The sequence below is a fragment of the Notothenia rossii genome (assembly GCF_949606895.1).
Source record: "Notothenia rossii genome assembly, chromosome: 1".
Lineage (NCBI taxonomy): Eukaryota > Metazoa > Chordata > Actinopteri > Perciformes > Nototheniidae > Notothenia > Notothenia rossii.
In genome coordinates, this window is record NC_136912.1 from 1,124,040 (window position 1) to 1,151,378 (window position 27,339).

General features: G+C 43.6%; 1 protein-coding gene across 1 annotated transcript; it reads left to right on the top strand.

Annotated features, from left to right (window-relative positions):
• Window positions 1–405: 405 nt before the first annotated feature.
• Window positions 406–25,927, top strand: LOC307018489 (uncharacterized protein). The gene is made up of 19 exons (XM_079648728.1): window positions 406–548; window positions 2,096–2,124; window positions 2,603–2,724; window positions 8,893–9,105; window positions 9,269–9,352; window positions 10,314–10,410; window positions 10,549–10,690; window positions 11,619–11,856; window positions 12,136–12,280; window positions 12,366–12,450; window positions 12,535–12,597; window positions 12,702–12,904; window positions 13,221–13,346; window positions 18,502–18,689; window positions 19,080–19,234; window positions 20,384–20,629; window positions 20,731–20,893; window positions 24,489–24,591; window positions 25,492–25,927. The coding sequence occupies exons 2-18, from the start codon at window positions 2,100–2,102 to the stop codon at window positions 24,576–24,578; spliced, it is 2,385 nt and encodes a 794-aa protein (XP_079504854.1). The 5' UTR covers window positions 406–548; window positions 2,096–2,099; the 3' UTR covers window positions 24,579–24,591; window positions 25,492–25,927.
• Window positions 25,928–27,339: the final 1,412 nt, after the last annotated feature.

The following is a 27,339-nucleotide window of genomic DNA, read 5'->3' on the forward strand; positions in this document are numbered from 1 at the left end:
TTCTCACAGACACTCACACTCACAAAGACACAAAAACTCAACACACACACACTCAGTGTTTCTCAGCCAGGAAGCGATACCTCCTCTCCTCCTCCTTCAGGATCTCCTGCTGACTCTGACGAAGGTACAGCATGTACTCACTGTTCTCCTGCGCGCGCGCACGCGCGCACACACACACACACCACACACACACACACACACACACACACACACACACACACACACACACACACACACACACACACACACACACACACACTGTTTACGAGGGCCACAAAGCAAAGTATTTGTTCTGGGCGTTCTGAAATTTTAATTACACGATTAACCAGACTGAGAAGCTTTCAGGAATGTTTGCATCAGTCTTTAGGGGCTCGAGGAGCAGTATAAAAACAGACGGAGCGAGACACAGCGCCACATCAGAGCTGTAACGTGCAGGACAAGGACCTCAATAGAAGTATCAGCTGCCCCGGACCTCCAGGACCAGGACCAGGACCTCAAGAAAAGTATCAGCTGCCCCAGACCTCCAGGACCTCCAGGACCTCCAGACGGTGAGTCTCCACTTCTTTCTCCTCACGGTCCTGCAGCTCCGTCAGGAAGCCTCCTGTGACTCGGTGCAGGGACCAGTCCCCTCAGAAACACAAAGGATGCTGAAGAGAGGTCCGTGTGAATGCTGAATGCTGAGCTTTCTGAGTAACGTACGGGGAGCAGGTAGCAGCTGAAGTCTTAACAGTTTTTCCATTGACTTCTGTGGTGAAATGTGGATGAGTTATGGTGAATATTATTCATAGCATTCCTAACTGAGATGAACGTTTTGATGTTTGAACCGAGTTTGTGGGTTGAAGATGTGGAAGTAGTTAAGTACAGAAAAGTGTACGGAAGACTAATAGAGGTAAAGACTTTTTGCTGTAGAAGAACGTACATTGTAAAACTTAATAAGTTGTGGTAACTTTAAAAAAAATACGCAAACTTATTGCTTCAAAATAACTAAGTTAAGTTAGTATAGTGAGTAGGAACAACTTGTTTATTTATTTATTAACTAACACAACACTTTTAAATTGTAAAAAAAACATTCATTGCATGAACTTAAAGGTCACCAATCATGCTTTCATACATAGACATGTGTCCCCGTGTGTCAGGAGACTCACAAAGGGGCGTGGCCAGCAGCAGCTCGGGTACGTTTGAAGCTACTGACCCAGAATCAGCTCTTTAGTCACAGGCCTGAAATAGAGGGGGATGAGGCTACAATGATCTGTTTGAGCTTTGGAGCAAAACACTTCAGAGACAGGTTTTTTATATCTCTGAAACCTATAATATATATATAGTATAACAGGAGACCTTTAACATATACCAAACAGTTGGCTCTATGGCTAGGTTCATTTCAATAAATGAACAACATGCACTTTAAACATTTCATGCAGGAGTAAGACAATGATTGAAGTAGGTACCTCCATATGATTATTGTGAATACATGATTAAAGGGTTTAGCCTAACTGTCCGAAACGTGATGTCACACATCACTTGTGGATTGTTATATTTTATAAATCTAAAAGTGTTCATTTATCTGAAGCACTTTGAGAGCATTATCAATAGGATATAAATGTTGTGTGCTCTCGTAACAAGTGTGTGCATTTGTAAAGCATTGAAACAGAAACACACTGATTGTTTAAATATTAACGCTAACGACACAGAAAGAAAGTTACATCTACACCTCACGGTGGGATTGGCATTACTCCTGAAGTGACTCGTGCTCAGTGCTGCCCTGACAGAGTTGGGCCGTTCTTTACATAAAGTGTGAAAGTGTGTTCATTGGATAACAATAGTGAAGCTGAGGAAAATGGTTTCCAGATATGTGTTCAGTTAAAAACCACCAGTACGTCTTCTTATCTCGATGTCTCAGTTTCGCTCACAGCCTCTTTGCATCACTAAAGTGGTGGAATCAGGGAATCAGTCAGGGAGCATTTGACGGGTTTAGAGAACATTGTTTTGAATCTTCAGGAAGTGTATGAACCACTTCCTGCAGAGGACCCTTCATTGTGTACGCTGTTATTGTGTTATCGTGCGTTAACCCGGTATTTGTGCCTCTTCCTCTGTGCAGAGTCATGAAGCTGCTCCTCCTGCTGGCAGGTAAGCAGCATCGCAGGCTTCACTGTGACAAACAACATGTGTTTGAAAGGCCTTATGAATGTGTTTCAAAGTCAAGTCCTCCGTGCATAGAGTCACTGCGAGTGTGTAATAGCCCCGCACTACTCTACTGTCTTCTTTGAGCAAATAAAACAAGATCATGTTTGAATGATAGACTTTTAAAACATGAGCTCATCCATGAAATCAATCTAAATCTGAACGGGTAGCTCTTATTCAACATGTTGATGGCTTCAGTTAATGAGGGGGTTAGCCTTCAACCACTTGTATTTAAGAATAACACAGAACCCAGATACCCTGTGTACATTCACCCTGAAGGAGCACATGTTTTACAGAATAAATAAGTACATCATTATTCACTCATTGCACTGATGAGTGTCACTTCAAGTCAGAGGAGAGACTTCAGGGAGCGATGAGTGTTCAGGTTGTTCTGATGGATGTGTTTCTCCTGGAACTCCTGCAGTTGCTGCCAGCCAGATGGAGCTCTCTGCCTCTGTAAGGGTCACTCTGAATGCTCCTGGTGGAAACATCGACATCAGCGTCGCTCCCATCACTCTCTATGGAAAAACATACACATGGTTACACGTGAGTACAATGAACCCCTGCCTGTGTTTCCTGTGATCATCCAGCACACACACTGACTGCTGAGGACTGGTATCATTACACAGACTACACATACTACACATACTACACATACTACACACACATACTACACATACTACACATACTACACGTACTACACACACATACTACACATACTACACATACTACACATACTACACGTACTACACACACATACTACACATACTACACATACTACACACACATACTACACATACTACACATACTACACGTACTACACACACATACTACACATACTACACATACTACACATACTACACGTACTACACATACTACACGTACTACACGTACTACACATACTACACATACTACACACACATACTACACATACTACACGTACTACACATACTACACATACTACACATACTACACGTACTACACGTACTCCACATACTACACATACTACACGTACTACACGTACTACACGTACTACACGTACTACACGTACTACACGTACTACACGTACTACACGTACTACACATACTACACATACTACACGTACTACACGTACTCCACATACTACACATACTACACATACTACACGTACTACACGTACTACACGTACTACACGTACTACACGTACTCCACATACTACACGTACTACACGTACTACACGTACTACACGTACTACACGTACTACACGTACTACACATACTACACATACTACACGTACTACACGTACTCCACATACTACACGTACTACACGTACTACACGTACTACACGTACTACACATACTACACGTACTACACGTACTACACGTACTACACGTACTACACGTACTACACATACTACACATACTACACGTACTACACGTACTCCACATACTACACATACTACACATACTACACGTACTACACGTACTACACGTACTACACGTACTACACGTACTCCACATACTACACGTACTACACGTACTACACGTACTACACGTACTACACGTACTACACGTACTACACGTACTACACGTACTCCACATACTACACGTACTACACACACATACTACACATACTACACATACTACACGTACTACACATACTACACATATTACACATACTACACATACTACACATACTACACGTACTACACACACGTACTACACGTACTACACATACTACACATACTACACATACTACACATACTACACATTCTACACATACTACACATACTACACATACTACACATACTACACATACTACACATACTACACATACTACACGTACTACACGTACTACACATATTACACATACTACACATACTACACATACTACACGTACTACACATACTACACATACTACACATACTACACATACTACACATACTACACACACATACTACACGTACTACACATACTACACATATTACACATACTACACATACTACACATACTACACATATTACACATACTACACATACTACACATATTACACATACTACACATACTACACATACTACACGTACTACACACACATACTACACGTACTACACATACTACACATATTACACATACTACACATACTACACATACTACACATATTACACATACTACACATACTACACATACTACACGTACTACACATACTACACGTACTACACACACATACTACACGTACTACACATACTACACATATTACACATACTACACATACTACACATACTACACATATTACACATACTACACATACTACACATACTACACGTACTACACATACTACACATACTACACATACTACACATATTACACATACTACACATACTACACATATTACACATACTACACATACTACACATACTACACGTACTACACACACATACTACACGTACTACACATATTACACATATTACACATAATAAAGGTATTATAGATATTACACATAACTCACTGTTTAATATGTACTAACTCACAGTCCTCAGAATCAGTCCCTAGTGTTTTTGTCTTGATCTTATTTATATATAGATGTAAGCGGTTTGTTACCTTTCAGCGTGTCAGCCTGTAAACATGGGAGCAAATGAATAATGACATGTTTCTAAAGGCAGAGAATGAATTGAGTATTACACACAAAGTTTAAAGTGTGTGCTTTTTGTGCCAGCTGTTATTTTGGGTATTATAAAAGTTTCCCCTCATACTATTCAGTATCAGACGCTCTGAGACAGGCTTGGTCCCATAATGCATCACTGTGAGTCTGGTCCTGAGCTGGAAAGTGAGCGTAACATTTCCCTCTGGGGTCTATGGGGTCAGGCTCTGATCAGATCAGCTCAGTGTAGTGGGGACAGATCATTACTAGAGCCAACAGGAAGTGGTTTGGAGCAGCTGGACGCGTCTCTTTGATTCCTCATGTGTCTCTGTATGAAAGGAGACATAAAGACGTGTTGGACAGTGGCTTGAAGAAAGGCTTTTTCCAAAGTGAGAGAAATGTTTTGATCCATCGTTGATCCTATCTTTTTTCTCCGTAGCTAAAAGCACACCTTGCAGCTCAAACATTTGAGGCAACACATTCTCACTCCCAGCTCGGCCTATGTGGACGTTATGTCAGGGTCCCATTCGTCACTTTCCAACGCAAAGGGGGGCCCTTTAGCGTCAAGTTTCAACAATCAGGGAGTCCCATTGACTTGCATAGAGCTCCCTGAACGCTGGTAATAGAGGAGGAGTAGGGATCGAGGCGAAATGCTCTAAGCAGATCCATTCTCACAGCGTTTGTCAACCTTTTTCTAACTCAATATCAAGCCACACTTAATGTGTTTACTTCTTTATTTTAACTGTATCATGTCGGACTTTTGTTGCTGTCAGTTAGGGGGAGAGTAGGGGCTCAGAAAACTGAAATCTGTATTGTCCGTGTGTTCATTTATTTGTTTGATTGTATAATGTCAGACATTTGGAGTCCGTCAGGGCCAAGGGTCGGAGCAGCTCATTCAAACACAGGAAGCTGTATTTTCAAATTAAGAGTTCATTTAAAAATTATGTTTGATAATATATTTGTTTATTAACTAGACCACTGGGTCATGTTAAGACCATCTTTTCTGTCGGTTTGGTGTTACAAATATAACAAAATACATCCGTCATAAACTAAACTGGAAACAGCAGTATCTTTTATTGTGTTAACACTGTAAACCTGAGTGCTTTAACCGCCAAGTGGTTAAAGCACGTTATTGATTTTTTTTGGTTATATTTGATGAAAACATAAAAATATTAAGAGTACAGACTTTCATAGGAGGAAAATAGAAGGTCAATGATAGAAATATAGAATATAAAATATTAATTAGATATTGTAAGTGATCTCTACAATAAAACAGTTTAGTGCCAGATATACAAAGATATTAATATGAGGATGTGCAAAACAGACAAACTAATTAGGCTTTATTCAAACATTAAATAATAATTTAGGTTAAGGTCTTCCTTTGAATTAGAAAAAAGCTTTGGCGTTATCTACAGATTACATTAAATTGCATTTAGCTGACGTTTTTATCCAAAGAGACTTACAATAAGTGCGTTCGACCAACAAAATACAAACTTGAAGAAAACAGAATCATATAAGTTCATCAGGTTTCATAGAGCTAAAACATTTCAAGTGCTACTCAACTGGCTTTAGATAAGCCAGCCCTTTATTAACCTGTTAAGCCCGAGAGACCCCGGTACCGGGGCACTGCCGCAACATCTTGCAGGAAACAGTGTCTGAGGGCATGTTCATTTAATAAACTATGAATGTTTTATATCCATGTAACGGGAAGAAACTCATCTAACTGATCATTTAAAAATGTTTTCCAAAAGAAACCCCACAATGCTAACGCTGAGCATCTGAATTAGCAACGAGCGAAAAATGCTAACAGATTACTGCACCAAAATTCACTCACAAAACCTTATTATTTATCTTTGGTGCACATCCAACACATCGTTTCACATTGTGAGGGGACACAGAATAGAGGGGTACCCTCATTATCACTCAATTATACGAGCTCTCGGAGATAATAACAAGAACAGACATCAAAACATGTGGCGCTAGGTAGCTAAAAACGCTAACATGGCTCACCTGTGTTGTAGTCTGGTCAAAAGTGGTCTTCAATGGCATTAAAACGATAAAAACGCTGCTGAAGTTAATCCATAGGTTAATCCAATGTGTCTTTGTCCCTTTGAAATGATTTCTGATAATCCATGAGCAAATATTACACTTCAGATACTCAACTTCCTTGACATGCTTCACGTTTTGAAATTTCACAGATATCTGTTACTGCATTCTCTAGCTTTAACTGATATTATACATATGTTTTATGCTCTTATAAGATGTATGTAGATAGTATAAGAAATGTGCAGAATGACAGTTTAATGGTGGAGGTATACACACATATTGATAGATGTCTTGTAATGCACTATTGAGGAACCTGCGACCCAAGTTTTTCATCTCTGACCTTGTCAGGTTTTGAACAATCAATAAATAAAGAACACAGAATTATTAAATATGAAACACAGAATTTGTGTGATTATACTAAATGATTTACAAATAAACACCACTGCATATTAACAACTGTTACACATGCTGCTGTAACGCAAGTGTTTCCAACTTGGGATCAATAAAGTATATCTTATCTTAAGATGATCGATGGCTACTGCCATATTTGCAAAATGTGCCTCTGAACCTTGACAAGTGCATGTTTCAGGCTTATCAATGAACAACAGGAGGGGTCACAGACATCAGAGCAGCTGTTAAATAAAGCTCTTCTGACCTTAGCTGGCATGTGGGTATATATTAATGCTGCCCATTATGGGCACAAGCAGTTTTCACCCATTTATTAATGATATGTTTTAAATTTGAGTGTTTCCTATCCCCTAAACCTCTAGGGATGTACACAGTTTAATACTGGCAACTTCTTATAATGGGAAATACGAAAACGTCTTTTAAAACTACAAAGTAGAGACGTGCCATAGAGCATGTTGCGAAACACACAATAGCCAGCATGTGTAGTTCTGGGGACGGGGTGGGGAAGGGGGTGGTGGACCAATCCGAATCCAGTTTTGGACAGTCTGCCGTGGTTCCATCCCAAAGTGTTGTTTGACGCTCGGTGTAACCCTCGGCGCACACTCAAACATCCAATCACAGAGCTTGAGGACTAATCACAGGGTTTGAGCAAAGTAGAGAGAATACTTACTTCCGGGTGTAAAATTCTCTAAAAAGCAACGACTATGAGCTGCTCCGACCCTCGGTCCTGACGGACTCCAACTTGTGTTTATTAATCAAACAAATAAATAAACACAATGATAATTAAAGCTGCAAGCAGCGTTGAGCGGGTCTTCGACGCTCCGCAGGCTGTTGTCCGCATGTCGACGTGTGTCTAGGTGTCTCGAGGACTCGGCCGTTGGCAAACGTGGGAAGTTTCATCATCTGAAGTTTGGTGCCGTTTGGACGATTTTCCATTGAATTACGACAACACCATGTTTCATGGCGAGGGATCTGTCGCCATGGCAACGACTAAATTGATCGTAGCGATATCAATTATGCGAGTTGCATGCGCCCACGTGACTGGGCTCGCGCGGCCTATCAGCCGTCATGATTTCCGAACCTTTTCTGTGCTTTTGCCGGTCGTTTTCCCTGTTTTTGGGTGTGTTTCGTAGGTTTATCGGTCGCTGCCCTAATGATGTGTTATTAGTGTTGAGTAAATAACAGTGTGTGGTTTAGAAAAGATTACAAAGTTAGAAGGAAAAAACGATGAAACAATACAGATTTCAGTTTTCTGAGCCCCTACTCTCCCCATAACTGACAGCAACAAAAGTCCTAAATTATTCAATTAAAATAAAGAAGTAAAAACAGTAAGTGTGGCTTGATATTGAGTTAGAAAAAGGTTGACAAACTCTGTGAGAATGGATCTGAGGAGAGCATTTTGCCGCGATCCCAACTCGTCTATTACCAACGTTCAGGGAGCTCTATGCAAGTCAATGGGACTCCCTGATAGTTGAAACTCGACGCTAAAGGGCCCCCCCTTGCGTTGGAAAGTGACGACAAGGAACCTGACATAACGTCAACATAGGCCGAGCTGGGAGTGAGAGTGTGTTGTTTGAGGAGATGGAACGATGCTGTGTTGGAGTGAAAGCCTTCATATTGTAGTTCCTTCTTTTGTTTTTGCAGGTGAAGATGGGCAATAAGGTTGAATTTTGTTTCAAAAATGACCCATCTGAGGACGACATTGACTGTGTGGTGACCAGCGACGGGGTGGCTTCAGACAAAGTGGTCTACAATATAAGAAGAAGATCATTTCCTGCTAACCCTTCTCTTGCTAACATCAAAACCAATTCACTGGGTACCCTGTTATTCACGTTCAGTAGTGGTGCTACAAATGATGTGAGTCCTGATCCGATCCCTGTTACACTCTGACTGGCTGTCCAGCTGTTTGTACAAAATGAACATTTCAAAGACATTGTGTGGCAAAGACAACTTCAAATCAAAGTTTATTTAAAAATGTTGGAAGCATTTCCTAATATTTCTCTCTCTGTTCCTGTTTCAGGGGTTGGTCTGTTTCTTCAATTATGGTTTACAAGCTGCTTTATTTACACGTCATTCTGTCGGCCGTCCGTTTTCTGCTAGTTTAGTAAGTATGACATGAGGCTCTTACCTAACCCTAACCCTTCAGCCTCACCGATGTTTAGAGTTACACTTTGTCAGGTCCTGATACCAATGCAATGTGTTCCTGTTTGTTCCTGTGTGCCAGGGAAACTCATATCCAAAATCCTTTATGTTAGAAAGCTGCTGAGTTCCAGCTTTCCTCACACTCACCCTGAATGAGAACTGATCCCTGAGAAGACTTCTGTGCCCTAACCACCCTGAGAAATGAGAACTGAGGCTGTTTGATCCGTTATGACTTTGTGTCACTATCAGACATCGTTCATATGAATCCAGAACAAGCTTTCAGTTCAGCATGGATAGGTGAATGGAGAAGATAAGTGCAGTCTGCTTGCTCCTCTAAGCCTCTCCTTTTTAAACTCTTCTTATTTTCTCTTCTAAACAGAGATAGGTGTCAGAAATAATGTCATACACAGCCTTAGAGTTCCAGGAAGCAGAAGTCACTCAGCATCATGTGTTAGCATGAAGACAAAGAGAGTTATTATCAGTGACACCACATGTAGCTGCTAGCATGCAGAGCTAACGGGGCAGGCTGGACTCACAGCACCAGGAGCTGGTGGCTCTGCTCCTTCCTGCCCTCAAGTGGACAAAGGAGGTCATTAGAAATATCAATCTGGAATAACGAAGGAGCTCCCCGCTGCTCTCACTGTGACTTCATGTCCCGACATCGGAGGAAATATATCACAAGTGGCCTCTAGAGAACACTTTCATTCATGTTTACAGTGTTGAGGTTTCCTTTGTTTTTACTGATTGTGTTTACTAGTTATTTTAAATGTGTTTTTAAGGTTCAAACATCTGTCCAGGGACTACAGATGTGGAAGAGCCTCTTGGCTAACTCTGGCACATTTACAGAAATGGTTCTTAGTGTGCAATGTCCCTGTTAAATAAATAATATACATACAAATATATTCTGTTTAATCCTTTACTAGGAAATGTCTACAAAAGTCGGTGACACAGTGATGGATACCTGGGAGCCTCGTGCAGGTGTCGCTACTTATCGAGACCTGAGTGGATGCAGAGTCTCAGGTGAGCTGGTCTGGGGGTTCCCAAAGAAAGGGATCCTCTAAGTTAAATGTGACATTAAAACATGTCTGTTGTTTCCCTATCTTAAATCCTGCCTGTGGTCACTGAAGTGTAATATCATTACCTCCATTCTCCCCCAAGGTGGCGCTGTAATGCCGGGTTCAGAGATGCCCAACTTAGGGCCCAGCGCAGAGCCCTGCTCTGTTGAACTCTGTTCTCTGTCTGCAGTCCTCGCTAATGTCACTGCATGTGGGCCCGAGGAGGTTTGCCAAGCGGACAACACGTAAATATGTGCTCTTTCTATCAGGAATAAAGGTCTGACTGATTTGAATAAAGTGTCCCATGTGATCGAACCCCCATGAGAGAGGGAGGATATTATCCACCTGAGGATTATTGCAGTTATTGATGAATCTGTTCCTATTTCTATCACCCCTTTCCACCAAAGCAGTTCCAGGGTCAGTTCGGAGCTAGTGCCCGATAGCTCTCCAGTCCTTTCATGGTTTCCATGAGCTGAACTGGCTCGTATTAGGAACCAGAGCACTGCTGGACTGGAACCAAGAACCAGATCTGTGTGGAGGCTGGGTCAGATCACTAGAGCCGAGCAAAGTGACCAAAACGAGACTCACACTTTTGTTTATGTCCCGCCACTTTCCCCGGGCAAACGTAGAGATACGCTCGCTCTCATGGCCCGCTTTGAGGAGCAGCACGACCCGTTCTCCTGTTGTTTTTATACCAGCTTTCAGGTGTGATCACTTCATACCGTAGACTACACAAGTTGTCATATCAGATCACAAGTGAAATCCTATTGAGAGAACGCCGGTAGAAACGACAAATGACACAATGATAGCAACATGTGCTCCTACAAAGCATTTGTGGTGAATAATTAAAACGCTGTAACCATCTAATGTTCATCATGTGTTATATATTTTAAATACGTTTCATTTAGTTTGATGGCTCTTAATCTGGTTATTGCTTCATCAGACTGGCTATGCTAACATCATCCATATGATATAGGGAAACGTTTGCAGTTAACATCAAACATTGTATATTAAAACTAAACAAAGTATGAATCACTGGGGAAATATGCATCTGTTGCTTTGGTGACATTCAGCAGTGAATCACTGACTGTCACTAAAGCCACGGTGGGTGAATATCTTTGTGCATAGGACAATGAAACCTTTGAATTGAATGTTGAATTGAACGTCCATCAGGTGCGCTGCGCCGGTGGTGTGCACGGTGACGGGCTCCACGGTGATCGGTTTCCACGGAGCAGTGCACTCTGTCCAGGACCGCTGTGCCTACAGCCTGATGGAACCTGAAGGCAGCGCCAGCTTCAACCTCATGGCTGCTTTCAGGGAGCGCCGGCGTACAGATGTTCCTCTTCTGGACCACCTGATCCTGTCGCTGCCAGGTGTGACCATGTATCTGGAGCAAGGAGGAAGAGTTCGGGTACGTTAGCACGTTGTAGTTATGGGTGCTCCATCAATGCTGATCATTTCCTGCTAGGAGTTACTTTGTGGTGGTGTATCACAAACCCTCTGTGGGTGTGTGTGTGTGTGTGTGTGTGTGTGTGTGTGTGTGTGTGTGTGTGTGTGTGTGTGTGTGTGTGTGTGTGTGTGTGTGTGTGTGTGTGTGTGTGTGTGTGTGTGTGTGTGTGTGTGTGTGTGTGTGTGTGTGTGTGTGTGTGTGTGTGTGTGTGTGTGTGTGTGTGTGTGTGTGTGTGTGTAGGTTGGTGGTGAAGACCTGGTGCTCAACAGCACAGCTCAGCTGATGCACGGCGTGGAGCTCTCCAAGGACCAGACTGGAGTCACCGCTAAGTTCCCGTCCTCCAACTTGACTCTCTTTTTTGATGGCAACAGCGCACATGTGGCAGGTACAGAACAGTACTTCTAATCTGGACTGAATATTACATATTTATTTCTGAATCATAGCTTTAATTCTACCCTCACATCCACCAGGACATCCTGGAACTGTAGAGGGTCTTTGTGGCAGCCCCTCCAACTCCAGCTGGACCACCGAGAAGTCCTCTTTCAGCCTCCCTGGGTACCGCTCAGTCTGACTGATGTTACCTATGTGTCATAATGTGGATTAGGGTTCAGATGTAATGTGACCTTTGTCTCCCTCTAGCTGTGAGATTCAATACCAGGACTCAGTCGACAGCACCATCAACTGCAACCGCTCCACCGACCAGTAAGAGCTGAGCCATGAAGACCCTCGTCTTGTCATGTCATATAAGCAGCGTTGTTTCTGCTAGATCAACCAATGTAACACGGAAAACTCTTCCCTCTGAACAGCTGTAATCTCATGAGGCAGCCTCCCTTCTCCGCCTGTCACGAGCACACCGACCCAGAGCCGTACATCAGCGCCTGCACACACACTCTGTGCAGATACCCGTCAGTGGATGGGGTCGACTGCCACTTTTTGGAGGCTTACGCCAAGGCCTGCAGCCTGGAAGCCAACGTGACCCTGGAGGACTGGAGCTCAACTACTGGCTGCTGTAAGATTCTCTATTTCCATTCGAGGATATTCGTGCAGTCAAGCAGACATCTTTTATAACATGTATCCTAAAATCAACCAGAAACCAAGGCTCCCTCATAAATGGAAAACAAAGTAAAGAAGCAGATACAAGAATTAAGTTCATTTAAAAGTAAAGCATTGTGTGTGTGTGTGTGTGTGTGTGTGTGTGTGTGTGTGTGTGTGTGTGTGTGTGTGTGTGTGTGTGTGTGTGTGTGTGTGTGTGTGTGTGTGTGTGTGTGTGTGTGTGTGTGTGTGTGTGTGTGTGTGTGTGTGTGTGTGTGTGTGTGTGTGTGCAGCCCCCCCCCCTCTCTGTCAGCAGCCCTGCAGTGATCATGAGTTCTGTGGAGAGGAGGAGTTTGGTTCGACCCGCTGCTTCTGCCGGGCTCTGTTCGCCTCCAAGTACAACGCCACCAAGTCTTTAGGTACGGAGCATATCACACCGTTTCCTCTGCTTGCACTGGTCTGCATTAGGGATTTGGTTATTTACCAACAGCCTGCTGCTAACAGCTGTTTTGATGCTGACCTCTGCCAGAAAAAAGATATTGTTTAGTGTGGAATTAGAAACAGCTTTCATTACAGTGTCAAATCCCTTCTGTCAGTAACTCCACTGCCCGTTATAGTCCACGCTGAAGTGTCGGTGTGTGGTTGAGGTGTGTGGTTGAAGTGTCGGTGTGTTGTTGAAGTGTTGGTGTGTGGTTGAAGTGTCGGTGTGTCGTTGAAGTGTCGGTGTGTGGTTGAAGTGTCGGTGTGTTGTTGAAGTGTCGGTGTGTGGTTGAAGTGTCGGTGTGTGGTTGAAGTGTCGGTGTGTTGTTGAAGTGTTGGTGTGTGGTTGAAGTGTCGGTGTGTCGTTGAAGTGTCGGTGTGTGGTTGAAGTGTCGGTGTGTTGTTGAAGTGTCGGTGTGTTGTTGAAGTGTTGGTGTGTGGTTGAAGTGTCGGTGTGTCGTTGAAGTGTCGGTGTGTGGTTGAAGTGTTGGTGTGTGGTTGAAGTGTTGGTGTGTTGTTGAAGTGTTGGTGTGTGGTTGAAGTGTCGGTGTGTTGTTGAAGTGTCGGTGTGTTGTTGAAGTGTTGGTGTGTGGTTGAAGTGTCGGTGTGTTGTTGAAGTGTCGGTGTGTGGTTGAAGTGTCGGTGTGTGGTTGAAGTGTTGGTGTGTTGTTGAAGTGTTGGTGTGTGGTTGAAGTGTCGGTGTGTTGTTGAAGTGTCGGTGTGTGGTTGAAGTGTCGGTGTGTGGTTGAAGTGTTGGTGTGTTGTTGAAGTGTTGGTGTGTTGTTGAAGTGTTGGTGTGTGGTTGAAGTGTCGGTGTGTTGTTGAAGTGTCGGTGTGTGGTTGAAGTGTCGGTGTGTGGTTGAAGTGTTGGTGTGTTGTTGAAGTGTTGGTGTGTGGTTGAAGTGTCGGTGTGTTGTTGAAGTGTCGGTGTGTGGTTGAAGTGTCGGTGTGTTGTTGAAGTGTCGGTGTGTTGTTGAAGTGTCGGTGTGTTGTTGAAGTGTTGGTGTGTTGTTGAAGTGTCGGTGTGTTGTTGAAGTGTCGGTGTGTGGTTGAAGTGTCGGTGTGTTGTTGAAGTGTTGGTGTGTTGTTGAAGTGTCGGTGTGTTGTTGAAGTGTCGGTGTGTGGTTGAAGTGTCGGTGTGTTGTTGAAGTGTCGGTGTGTTGTTGAAGTGTTGGTGTGTGGTTGAAGTGTTGGTGTGTGGTTGAAGTGTCGGTGTGTGGTTGAAGTGTCGGTGTGTGGTTGAAGTGTCGGTGTGTGGTTGAAGTGTCGGTGTGTGGTTGAAGTGTCGGTGTGTGGTTGAAGTGTCGGTGTGTGGTTGAAGTGTCGGTGTGTGGTTGTAAGTGTCGGTGTGTGGTTGAAGTGTCGGTGTGTGGTTGAAGTGTCGGTGTGTGGTTGAAGTGTCGGTGTGTGGTTGAAGTGTCGGTGTGTGTTGTTGAAGTGTCGGTGTGTGGTTGAAGTGTCGGTGTGTGTTGTTGAAGTGTCGGTGTGTGGTTGAAGTGTCGGTGTGTGGTTGAAGTGTCGGTGTGTGGTTGAAGTGTCGGTGTGTGGTTGAAGTGTTGGTGTGTGGTTGAAGTGTCGGTGTGTGGTTGAAGTGTCGGTGTGTGGTTGAAGTGTCGGTGTGTTGTTGAAGTGTCGGTGTGTTGTTGAAGTGTCGGTGTGTGTTGTTGAAGTGTCGGTGTGTGGTTGAAGTGTCGGTGTGTGGTTGAAGTGTCGGTGTGTTGTTGAAGTGTCGGTGTGTGGTTGAAGTGTCGGTGTGTGGTTGAAGTGTCGGTGTGTTGTTGAAGTGTCGGTGTGTGGTTGAAGTGTCGGTGTGTGGTTGAAGTGTCGGTGTGTCGTTGAAGTGTCGGTGTGTGGTTGAAGTGTCGGTGTGTTGTTGAAGTGTCGGTGTGTGGTTGAAGTGTCGGTGTGTTGTTGAAGTGTTGGTGTGTGGTTGAAGTGTCGGTGTGTGGTTGAAGTGTCGGTGTGTTGTTGAAGTGTTGGTGTGTGGTTGAAGTGTCGGTGTGTGGTTGAAGTGTCGGTGTGTTGTTGAAGTGTCGGTGTGTGGTTGAAGTGTCGGTGTGTCGTTGAAGTGTCGGTGTGTTGTTGAAGTGTCGGTGTGTGGTTGAAGTGTCGGTGTGTGGTTGAAGTGTCGGTGTGTTGTTGAAGTGTCGGTGTGTGGTTGAAGTGTCGGTGTGTGGTTGAAGTGTCGGTGTGTGGTTGAAGTGTCGGTGTGTGGTTGAAGTGTCGGTGTGTGGTTGAAGTGTCGGTGTGTCGTTGAAGTGTTGGTGTGTGGTTGAAGTGTCGGTGTGTCGTTGAAGTGTTGGTGTGTGGTTGAAGTGTCGGTGTGTGGTTGAAGTGTTGGTGTGTTGTTGAAGTGTCGGTGTGTTGTTGAAGTGTTGGTGTGTGGTTGAAGTGTCGGTGTGTGGTTGAAGTGTTGGTGTGTGGTTGAAGTGTCGGTGTGTTGTTGAAGTGTCGGTGTGTGGTTGAAGTGTTGGTGTGTGGTTGAAGTGTTGGTGTGTTGTTGAAGTGTTGGTGTGTGGTTGAAGTGTCGGTGTGTTGTTGAAGTGTCGGTGTGTGGTTGAAGTGTTGGTGTGTTGTTGAAGTGTTGGTGTGTGGTTGAAGTGTCGGTGTGTTGTTGAAGTGTCGGTGTGTGGTTGAAGTGTCGGTGTGTTGTTGAAGTGTCGGTGTGTTGTTGAAGTGTCGGTGTGTTGTTGAAGTGTCGGTGTGTGGTTGAAGTGTCGGTGTGTTGTTGAAGTGTTGGTGTGTTGTTGAAGTGTCGGTGTGTTGTTGAAGTGTCGGTGTGTGGTTGAAGTGTCGGTGTGTTGTTGAAGTGTCGGTGTGTTGTTGAAGTGTTGGTGTGTGGTTGAAGTGTTGGTGTGTGGTTGAAGTGTCGGTGTGTGGTTGAAGTGTTGGTGTGTTGTTGAAGTGTTGGTGTGTGGTTGAAGTGTCGGTGTGTTGTTGAAGTGTCGGTGTGTGGTTGAAGTGTTGGTGTGTGGTTGAAGTGTTGGTGTGTTGTTGAAGTGTCGGTGTGTTGTTGAAGTGTCGGTGTGTGGTTGAAGTGTCGGTGTGTTGTTGAAGTGTTGGTGTGTTGTTGAAGTGTCGGTGTGTTGTTGAAGTGTCGGTGTGTGGTTGAAGTGTCGGTGTGTTGTTGAAGTGTCGGTGTGTTGTTGAAGTGTTGGTGTGTGGTTGAAGTGTTGGTGTGTGGTTGAAGTGTCGGTGTGTGGTTGAAGTGTCGGTGTGTGGTTGAAGTGTCGGTGTGTGGTTGAAGTGTTGGTGTGTGGTTGAAGTGTCGGTGTGTGGTTGAAGTGTCGGTGTGTGGTTGAAGTGTCGGTGTGTGGTTGAAGTGTCGGTGTGTGGTTGAAGTGTCGGTGTGTGGTTGAAGTGTTGGTGTGTGGTTGAAGTGTTGGTGTGTTGTTGAAGTGTCGGTGTGTTGTTGAAGTGTCGGTGTGTGGTTGAAGTGTCGGTGTGTTGTTGAAGTGTTGGTGTGTTGTTGAAGTGTCGGTGTGTTGTTGAAGTGTCGGTGTGTGGTTGAAGTGTCGGTGTGTTGTTGAAGTGTCGGTGTGTTGTTGAAGTGTTGGTGTGTGGTTGAAGTGTTGGTGTGTGGTTGAAGTGTCGGTGTGTGGTTGAAGTGTCGGTGTGTGGTTGAAGTGTCGGTGTGTGGTTGAAGTGTTGGTGTGTGGTTGAAGTGTCGGTGTGTGGTTGAAGTGTCGGTGTGTGGTTGAAGTGTCGGTGTGTGGTTGAAGTGTCGGTGTGTGGTTGTAAGTGTCGGTGTGTGGTTGAAGTGTCGGTGTGTGGTTGAAGTGTCGGTGTGTGGTTGAAGTGTCGGTGTGTGGTTGAAGTGTCGGTGTGTGTTGTTGAAGTGTCGGTGTGTGGTTGAAGTGTCGGTGTGTGTTGTTGAAGTGTCGGTGTGTGGTTGAAGTGTCGGTGTGTGGTTGAAGTGTCGGTGTGTGGTTGAAGTGTCGGTGTGTGGTTGAAGTGTTGGTGTGTGGTTGAAGTGTCGGTGTGTGGTTGAAGTGTCGGTGTGTGGTTGAAGTGTCGGTGTGTGGTTGAAGTGTCGGTGTGTGGTTGAAGTGTCGGTGTGTGGTTGAAGTGTCGGTGTGTTGTTGAAGTGTCGCTGTGTGGTTGAAGTGTCGGTGTGTGGTTGAAGTGTCGGTGTGTGGTTGAAGTGTCGGTGTGTGGTTGAAGTGTCGGTGTGTGGTTGAAGTGTCGGTGTGTGGTTGAAGTGTCGGTGTGTGGTTGAAGTGTCGGTGTGTTGTTGAAGTGTCGGTGTGTTGTTGAAGTGTCGGTGTGTGTTGTTGAAGTGTCGGTGTGTGGTTGAAGTGTCGGTGTGTGGTTGAAGTGTCGGTGTGTTGTTGAAGTGTCGGTGTGTGGTTGAAGTGTCGGTGTGTGGTTGAAGTGTCGGTGTGTTGTTGAAGTGTCGGTGTGTGGTTGAAGTGTCGGTGTGTGGTTGAAGTGTCGGTGTGTGGTTGAAGTGTCGGTGTGTTGTTGAAGTGTTGGTGTGTGGTTGAAGTGTCGGTGTGTGGTTGAAGTGTCGGTGTGTTGTTGAAGTGTCGGTGTGTGGTTGAAGTGTCGGTGTGTCGTTGAAGTGTCGGTGTGTTGTTGAAGTGTCGGTGTGTGGTTGAAGTGTCGGTGTGTGGTTGAAGTGTCGGTGTGTTGTTGAAGTGTCGGTGTGTGGTTGAAGTGTCGGTGTGTGGTTGAAGTGTCGGTGTGTGGTTGAAGTGTCGGTGTGTGGTTGAAGTGTTGGTGTGTGGTTGAAGTGTCGGTGTGTCGTTGAAGTGTTGGTGTGTGGTTGAAGTGTCGGTGTGTCGTTGAAGTGTTGGTGTGTGGTTGAAGTGTTGGTGTGTGGTTGAAGTGTTGGTGTGTGGTTGAAGTGTTGGTGTGTTGTTGAAGTGTCGGTGTGTTGTTGAAGTGTTGGTGTGTGGTTGAAGTGTCGGTGTGTGGTTGAAGTGTCGGTGTGTGGTTGAAGTGTCGGTGTGTTGTTGAAGTGTCGGTGTGTTGTTGAAGTGTTGGTGTGTGGTTGAAGTGTCGGTGTGTGGTTGAAGTGTTGGTGTGTGGTTGAAGTGTCGGTGTGTTGTTGAAGTGTCGGTGTGTGGTTGAAGTGTTGGTGTGTTGCAGGCGATCCCACGGTCTGCAGGCAGGATTCGGCCTCTGTGGTTCTGGCTGGATGTCTGCTGGACGACAAAGGCATCGACTTCTCCACCTTACACCTCAAAGACCCCAGCTGCAAGGGCCACATGGACCCCCAGAGCCACCTGGTGACCTTCAACTTCAACAGCAGCGCCCCCTGTGGGACGGAGGTCATGGTGCGTGGTTATCACTTCCTCTAGACTCATGGCGGGTTATTTTCAGAGCGTCTTTGAGCAAACGAGAAGCATTTAAAGCTGCTTTAACTGAGTCCTGTTCACTTGGTTATTGACACCTGCAGCCCTCAGAAGAGCTGGAAGGTTGTTCTGCCTCTTTATGATCGATGGAAGGGAAGGCACCGGCTTCAGTCACCCTGTTTAACTTTAATTAAATACAGGGAGAGCATCTCCTCTAGTTCCCTTTATTGATTAGAGACCATGTGATTTATGACCTGGATGGTTTGGACTGTGATCTCCAACACTGACCCTTCCCTGTCAGGATGGAACCGTCAGCAGTGAGCACTGGAATAATGTGGCCGTTAAATGAACTCATTTTCTGTCACATTGCAGAGAAACAACAGCCAGATCGTCTACAAGAACTCCATTATGTCCTCGAACAGCTCATCAGGTGGAGTCATCACCCGCAGCGACCAGATCCAGATCGACTTCTCCTGCAAGTACACACAGCCAGAGGTCAGGAGTGTGTCCTTCAGGATCAAAGACAGGTGAGCGTCACCTGGGCCCAGGAGTTCAAAACCTTTCTTCTCAATCAGATCCGATCAGATTTTGAAATCCCATTTGTTGTGATCCAGGATCAGACAAGTCGGCCAGATTTTGTCCCTGGAGTTCAAAGCAATTCAGGATAGGATCAGCCTGATCCAGATTACGAGTTTTCAAGATGACTAGATCCTGAATATCAGTGCTTTAATCCTACCGATCGCCATCTAGTGGACATGAAAAATAATACAAGGAAGACAAGAGACCACATCACAGAGACATCTATAATGTCTAATTATATTTTTTTATTTGAAAGGTGATGACAGATGATGGACTTTTTTTTGTAGAAGATATTTTTACTTTAATCTAAATTACATTTGTGATTGACAATCTTTGCTGTGATACTTTTATGAGCATAAACATTTATGTCATCAACATTTGGTTGAAAACAAAATAGGCCACCACAAACGTGAGCAAAAATAAAATGTATTTCCCATGAAGGCTAAAAATGGTGTATTATTTCAGTTAACAAACTTTGCCATCTTATTTAAATTGAAACATATTTTAAAATAAATGGTACAGTACATTTTGCTCTGGTAATCCACTGGAAATCCACCCCTCTGGTGGGATCAGGATAATCCAGTTTTTTGGGATCAAACTGATCCCAATCCTGTGTTGTCGGTTTGAACTACCCATTTTGAAGATTTGATCCAGATTAAAGCTTGGATTGGATTTCCTGATCTGATCGGATATCAAAGTGATCCTAATCCTGTTTTTTGGTTTTGAACTCCCCAAAATCCAAATCTGATTTGATCAGATAGGGATTAAAAGTTTTGAACTCCTGGGCCCTGGTCCTTAATGTACCACAGCTCCAAGTGCCACACTGCTAAACTGTGTGTGTGTGTGTGTGTGTGTGTGTGTGTGTGTGTGTGTGTGTGTGTGTGTGTGTGTGTGTGTGTGTGTGTGTGTGTGTGTGTGTGTGTGTGTGTGTGTGTGTGTGTGTGTGTGTGTGTGTGTGTGTGTGTGTGTGTGTGTGTGTGTGTGTGTGTGTGTGTGTGTGTGTGTGTGTGTGTGTGTGTGTGTGTGTGTGTGTGTGTGTGTGTGTGTGTGTGTGTGTGTGTGTGTGTGTGTGTGTGTGTGTGTGTGTGTGTGTGCAGCTCTGTGGTGCAGCAGCTTGTATCTGGAGAGTGGAACTACACTCTGACGATGAGCTCCTTCAGTGATGCCGGCCTCCTGCAGCTGGTCGGCCCGAACACGGAGATCCTGCTGAACCAGAAGGTCTGGCAGCAGCTGGAGGCGGGGGGGCTGGACGCCAACATGGTCGCCATGGTGACAGACTCCTGCTGGGCAACCAATCAGGCATCACCTGACAGTAATCTGCGATACGACCTCATCATCAACGGGTGAGGAAACAAACTCTGAATGTTAGAGCAAATTAAACTCTGAATGTTAGAACAGAATAAACTCTGAGACTTCATCGTGTGTATTTCCTGTCTCCGGGCAGATGTCCGAACCCTGCTGATGATACGGTGCAGATGCAGGGAAACGGACAGGGAACGTCCAGCGTGTTCTCCTTCAACATGTTCGAGTTCTCTGGAGCAAGCAGTGAAATCTACCTGCACTGCAAACTGGAGCTGTGCCCCACACAGGGCCAGGCCTGCACTCCGGTAAACACAGAGTACTAATACACAGAGTACACAGAGTACTAATACACAGAGTACACAGAGTACTAATACACAGAGTATATAGAGTACTAATACACAGAGTATATAGAGTACTAATACACAGAGCATATAGAGTACTACTACACAGAGTACTAATACACAGAGCTGTGCCCCAAACAGGGCCAGGCCTGCACTCCGGTAAACACAGAGTACTACTACACAGAGTACACAGAGTACTAATACACAGAGTATATAGAGTACTAATACACAGAGCATATAGAGTACTACTACACAGAGTACTAATACACAGAGCTGTGCCCCAAACAGGGCCAGGCCTGCACTCCGGTAAACACAGAGTACTACTACACAGAGTACACAGAGTACTAATACACAGAGTATATAGAGTACTAATACACAGAGCATATAGAGTACTACTACACAGAGTACTAATACACAGAGCTGTGCCCCAAACAGGGCCAGGCCTGCACTCCGGTAAACACAGAGTACTACTACACAGAGTACACAGAGTACTAATACACAGAGTATATAGAGTACTAATACACAGAGCATATAGAGTACTACTACACAGAGTACTAATACACAGAGCTGTGCCCCAAACAGGGCCAGGCCTGCACTCCGGTACACACAGAGTACTACTACACAGAGTACACAGAGTACTAATACACAGAGTATATAGAGTACTAATACACAGAGTATATAGAGTACTACTACACAGAGTACTAATACACAGAGTACACAGAGTACTAATACACAGAGTATATAGAGTACTAATACACAGAGTACACAGAGTGCTAATACACAGAGTATATAGAGTACTAATACACAGAGTATATAGAGTACTAATAAACAGAGTACACAGAGTCCTAATAAACAGAGTACACAGAGTGCTAATACACAGAGTGCTAATACACAGAGTACACAGAGTACTAATACTCAGAGTACTAATACACAGAGTACTAACACACAGAGTACACTGAGTACTAATACACATAGTACTAATACAGAGAGTACACATAGTACTAATACACATAGTACTAATACACAGAGTACACAGAGTACTAATACAAAGAGTACTAATACACAGAGTACTAATACACAGAGTGCTAATACACAGAGTACACAGAGTACTAATACACATAGTACTAATACACCAAGTACTAATACACAGAGTATTAATACAAAGAGTGCTAACACACAGAGTACTAATACACAGAGTACTAACACACATAGTACTAATATACAGAGTATTAATACACAGAGTACTAATACACAGAGTACACAGAGTACTAACACACAGAGTACTAATACACCGAGTACTAGTACACCTGTGTGAAGTTATAGTAAACACAGAGTACTAGTAAACCTTTGTGAAGTTAAGATAACTTCCTGTCTCTAAAGCTAACTTCCTGTCTGTTAAACTAACTTCCTTTCTGTAAAGCTAACTTCCTGTCTGTAAAGCTAACTTCCTGTCTGTTAAACTAACTTCCTGTTTGTTAAACTAATTTTCTGTCTGTAAAGTTAACTTCCTGTCGGTTAAACTAACTTCCTGTCTGTTAAACTAACTTCCTGTCTGTAAAGCTAACTTCCTGTCTGTTAAGCTAACTTCCTTTCTGTTAAGCTAACCTCCTGTCTGTTAAACTAACTTCCTGTCTGTAAAGCTAACTTCCTGTCTGTTAAACTAACTTCCTGTCTGTAAAGCTAACTTCCTGTCTGTTAAACTAACTTCCTGTCTGTAAAGCTAACTTCCTGTCTGTTAAACTAACTTCCTGTCTGTTAAGCTAACTTCCTGTCTGTAAAGCTAACTTCCTGTCTGTTAAACTAACTTCCTGTATGTTAAGCTAACCTCCTGTCTGTGTGTCACTACCCGGGCTGCGGTCGGATAATCCAAAAATCAGCTCCTATTGTCTAACCCTATCGTCTATTCCTTGACCTCTGAGTGAAAGGTCACGGGGTTAAGGGATAGTGGATAGGAGAATCCAAAAGGACTTAGGAGAAGAGACTGCAGTACTTTAGAGAATTGACTGCACTTTCACTATCCCACGTGTTTATGATGCGCCAGCGGACGTCCTGAATGTGCGTCTGCTGCTGTGGGGAAACTATGGAAACTACAGTTTTCTATACAGCGGACTACAACATGGATGTTTAATAAGAACGAGGGACTCATCTAGAGACTCTGCACCGTGCTCTGATGCTGTTGCTTTATGCTTTATGAACAACAGAGAAACATATTCTTCATGACCAAAGCTGGAATTGAAATAAAAAATTAAAGTGAAACTTCTGCTCGTCACCCTCTCCCTCCGGTCCACATTAATACAAATGATCCCAATACGTATGATTGGATGAAAATATCTTAAAATCAATACAAATGTATTCATTATAAACGTTAGTCCTTAACACCTATCACTGTGTACATCATTCAAACATCTTTTAAAAGTTGAACAAACCCCACACAGCTCAGTGAAATGTTGACTTTATTTGATCATTTCAGTAAAAACTAACGTTCATATTTCTCTTTTTGATTATAATACTGATGAACGTTCAAAACAAAGCACTTTGGCAACTTACCACATACGTTTTAAAATGCTTAATAAGCACCGTAACTTTCATGATATCATTTCTCTGTCATAATCGTTAGTGTCCGTGAACGGCCGACTGTTGTGTGACGTCAAATGCTGCGGCTGCAATGCATTGTGGGGCAGCATTTTCTCCTCTCCTTTCGGTAAGGTAGGTCCAGTGGTTCCTAAGCTAAAGGAGGTTATAAAGGAAGTTTGAAACCTCCTTTCCTATCATGTAGAGAATTCGAACGGCACTTATCATGGCTGCCACTTAGGGACTTCCGGGTCATTTCACTCGGTTAGGAAGGTTCCTAAGCTAAATGGACTATTCAACTTCAACCCTGATCCGCAGCTCTGCCCGATCTCTAGTGCGCATTTGCGAGATGGTCCGCCATATTGGAAAACTCTGGACTGCAACCCAAGTAGGACACTTGACACAGTGGCTTTTGGCAAAGCTCAAAAAGAAAACTTGAGAGGGATGAGTTATTGTTAATACAACGTGACTTCACTTTTATTTAACAACTCTTTTTATTGGGTTCTTTTATTTGGGGTTAAGTTCATTGTCAGAATAAGTGAGACATGGATTTAACTTCCGTTAGACAGCTATATGCCATACATGTTTGCATACATTCACAGTAAATATTTATTCAGTATGATAGCTGTCTAACAGATATTAAATTCACTTCTCACTTATTCTGACAATGTACTTAACCCCAAATAAAAGAACCCAATAAAAAGAGTTGTTAAATAATAGTGAAGTCACGTTGTAATAACAATAACTCATCTCTCTCGAGTTTTCTTTTTGTTCTTTGCCAAAAGCCACTGTGTCAAATGTCCTTCTTGGGTTGCCGTCCGGAGTTGTCTAATATGGCGGACCATCTCGCACACGCGCACTGCAGATAGGGCAGGGGGGCAGATCGGGTAGTGACACTGTCTGTGAAGCTAACTTCCTGTCTGTGAGCTTATTCCGGTCTGTGAAGCTAACTTCCTGTCTGTGAAACTAACTTCCTGTCTGTGTACAGAGCTGTGGGGGGGCAGATCGCAGGAGGCGCAGATCTGCTATATATGCTGATGGGAACGCGGCCATCATCTCCATGGGATGGAGAAACTGAAGAGCTTTGCATGGTAGGCAGCACCTTAGTTTGTTAACAAGTTCCTTAATTAACACAATGTTTAACGAGTTCCTTAATTAACACAATGTTTAACGAGTTCCTTAATTAACACAATGTTTAACGAGTTCCTTAATTAACACAATGTTTGACGAGTTCCTTAATTAACACAATGTTTGACGAGTTCCTTAATTAACACAATGTTTAACGAGTTCCTTAATTAACACAATGTTTAATACTTTTGTTTATTTTTTTTGTTTTTATTATGCCTACTGTAGCACCTTGGGATTGCTGTTGGCAATGAAAGGTGCTTTATAAATCGAATGTATTATTATTATTATTAACGAGTTCCTTAATTAACACAATGTTTAACAAGTTCCTTGATTAATACAATGTTTAACGAGTTATTTGATTAACACAATGTTTAAAGAGTTCCTTAATTAACACAATGTTCAACGAGTTCCTTAATTAATACAATGTTTAAAAAGTTACTTGATTAACACAATGTTTAAAGAGTTCCTTGATTAACACAATGTTTAACGAGTTCCTTGATTAATACAATGTTTAAGGAGTTCCTTAATTAACACAATGTTTAAAAAGTTACTTGATTAACACAATGTTTAAAGAGTTCCTTGATTAACACAATGTTTAACGAGTTCCTTGATTAACACAATGTTTAAAAAGTTACTTGATTAACACAATGTTTAAAGAGTTACTTGATTAACACAATGTTTAAAGAGTTACTTGATTAACACAATGTTTAAAGAGTTCCTTGATTAACACAACGTTTAAGGAGTTCCTTAATTAACACAATGTTCAACGAGTTCCTTAATTAACACAATGTTTAACGAGTTACTTGATTAACACAAAGCAGCAGTGTATAAACCATGACTCAGCAGTTTCTCTGTGTTCTCAGCTGATTCCTGACGGTGGAAATGAAGGTCTTGTTGCTGTGAAACTGAGCCGGCACATAATCTGAGATTATTCCTGAGGACTCCAGTTATTCTGAGCTTTAACTTCTTTATGATGTGGGGATAATAATATAAAGGGGTTATTTTACTATGTGCACTGGTATATATATATATATATATTTATATATATATATATATATATATATATATATATATCTATCATGTCTTCTTTAATATATTTTCTGTTTTTAAATGTGTACAGCCTGAAAGCTACCTGAGTGTTAAAGACGGGAAACAGGAAGTGAATGAGAACTGAAATGTGGATTACCCGGAAGAGGATCAGATCAGATGTAATTGCTCAGAGCACGCTGTTGTACTTTTATTATGATTTTATTACTAATGGAACCAAAAACAATGAATAAAGTGAGTGGGAAAAAGAAACATGAGTCTCAGTCGTTTATTCATTCATGTGTGTGTGTGTGTGTGTGTGTGTGTGTGTGTGTGTGTGTGTGTGTGTGTGTGTGTGTGTGTGTGTGTGTGTGTGTGTGTGTGTGTGTGTGTGTGTGTGTGTGTAGCCTGTTATTGTCTCATTGTACCGCACTGTGAATTAATCAAAGTAAATATATAAGTCATCATGAACACATCTGTCCATCAGACAGAGGGCTGCTGTGCCTCCTGTCATCATTACTGGACGTCTCTTTAAAATGACCGCTCAGAGGAGAGGAGTTCTCATTTCTCTAAATGCCTGCTGCTTCCCCTCCTCTCTCCTCGGTTTCCCTCCTCGGCTCCTCCGCTCGCATCTCCTGTGGGCGGGACTAGGTCTCGAGGATAGGAGTCGAGGAGGGGAGTCGAGAAGGGGAGTTAGAGAAAAGAGAAAGGGCCCCTATGTTTTCCTCCTGTCGTTAGTGTCCCTGGTGTCTAATTGTGTGATTGTGTTCACCTGTTGCCCTTGTGTTTCTCCTCCCCTGCCCGGCTGTTTCTCGTCCCGTGATTACCCCTCCCTGTATTTAGTCTTGTCTCTTCCTGTCTTCGGTGTCGGTTCATTGTTTGTTTTTTCCTGTCTCCCTCCATGTTGGTCACGACTGTGTTTTGAGTATTGTATTTTCCTCGTGTTACCTCTGTGCTATCCATGGCATGCTATTTTGCTGATCGGCTTTGAAATAAAGCTCGCTTTTGTTTGTAGACCTTAACCTTTTTTTGTAACCTGCTTTTGGGTCCTACCTTTCCCAAACCGTAACAGAATGAACCGACCAGCTTTGGACTAAGCATATTCAGCTTTTTTGATGCTACAGGCGGAACGTCTTGGGTACTCTCTGGAGTACATTTTTTATAAGTGGTATGACACCTCATCTATACGGGGTATAGTGGCTGCTTTGAAGGAGGCACTCCAGGAGGTTGCTCGCAAGCCCTGGCTCAGGAGTTTGTTGCCTGAGTGGCTAAAACTTTTTACCATTAGTCCTGGAAACTTTTTTCAAGCCTATAGCCCTTTCCTGGGATCCCACTACTATCCTGGTAGAGGTCCACGGTGTCTCCAAAGGGCCTCTAGGAGACGCAGGGCCAGGATTCCAGCCCGTGCCCCAGCAGCCATGGTTCCAGCCTTAGTCCTGGTCCAAGCAGCCATGGTTCCAGCCTTAGTCCTGGTCCCAGCAGCCATGGTTCCAGCCTTAGTCCTGGTCCCAGTAGCCATGTTTCTGGCTCCAGTTACGGCTTCAGTGCTGGCTCCCCGGCCGACTCCAGCCCCTCGTGTCCTGTCGGTGGTCCGGCCCACTCCAGCTCCCCGTGTCCTGTCGGCGTTCCGGCCGACTCCAGCTCCCCGTGTCCTACGACACAAGTCCCCTCTCAAGTCCCTTCTC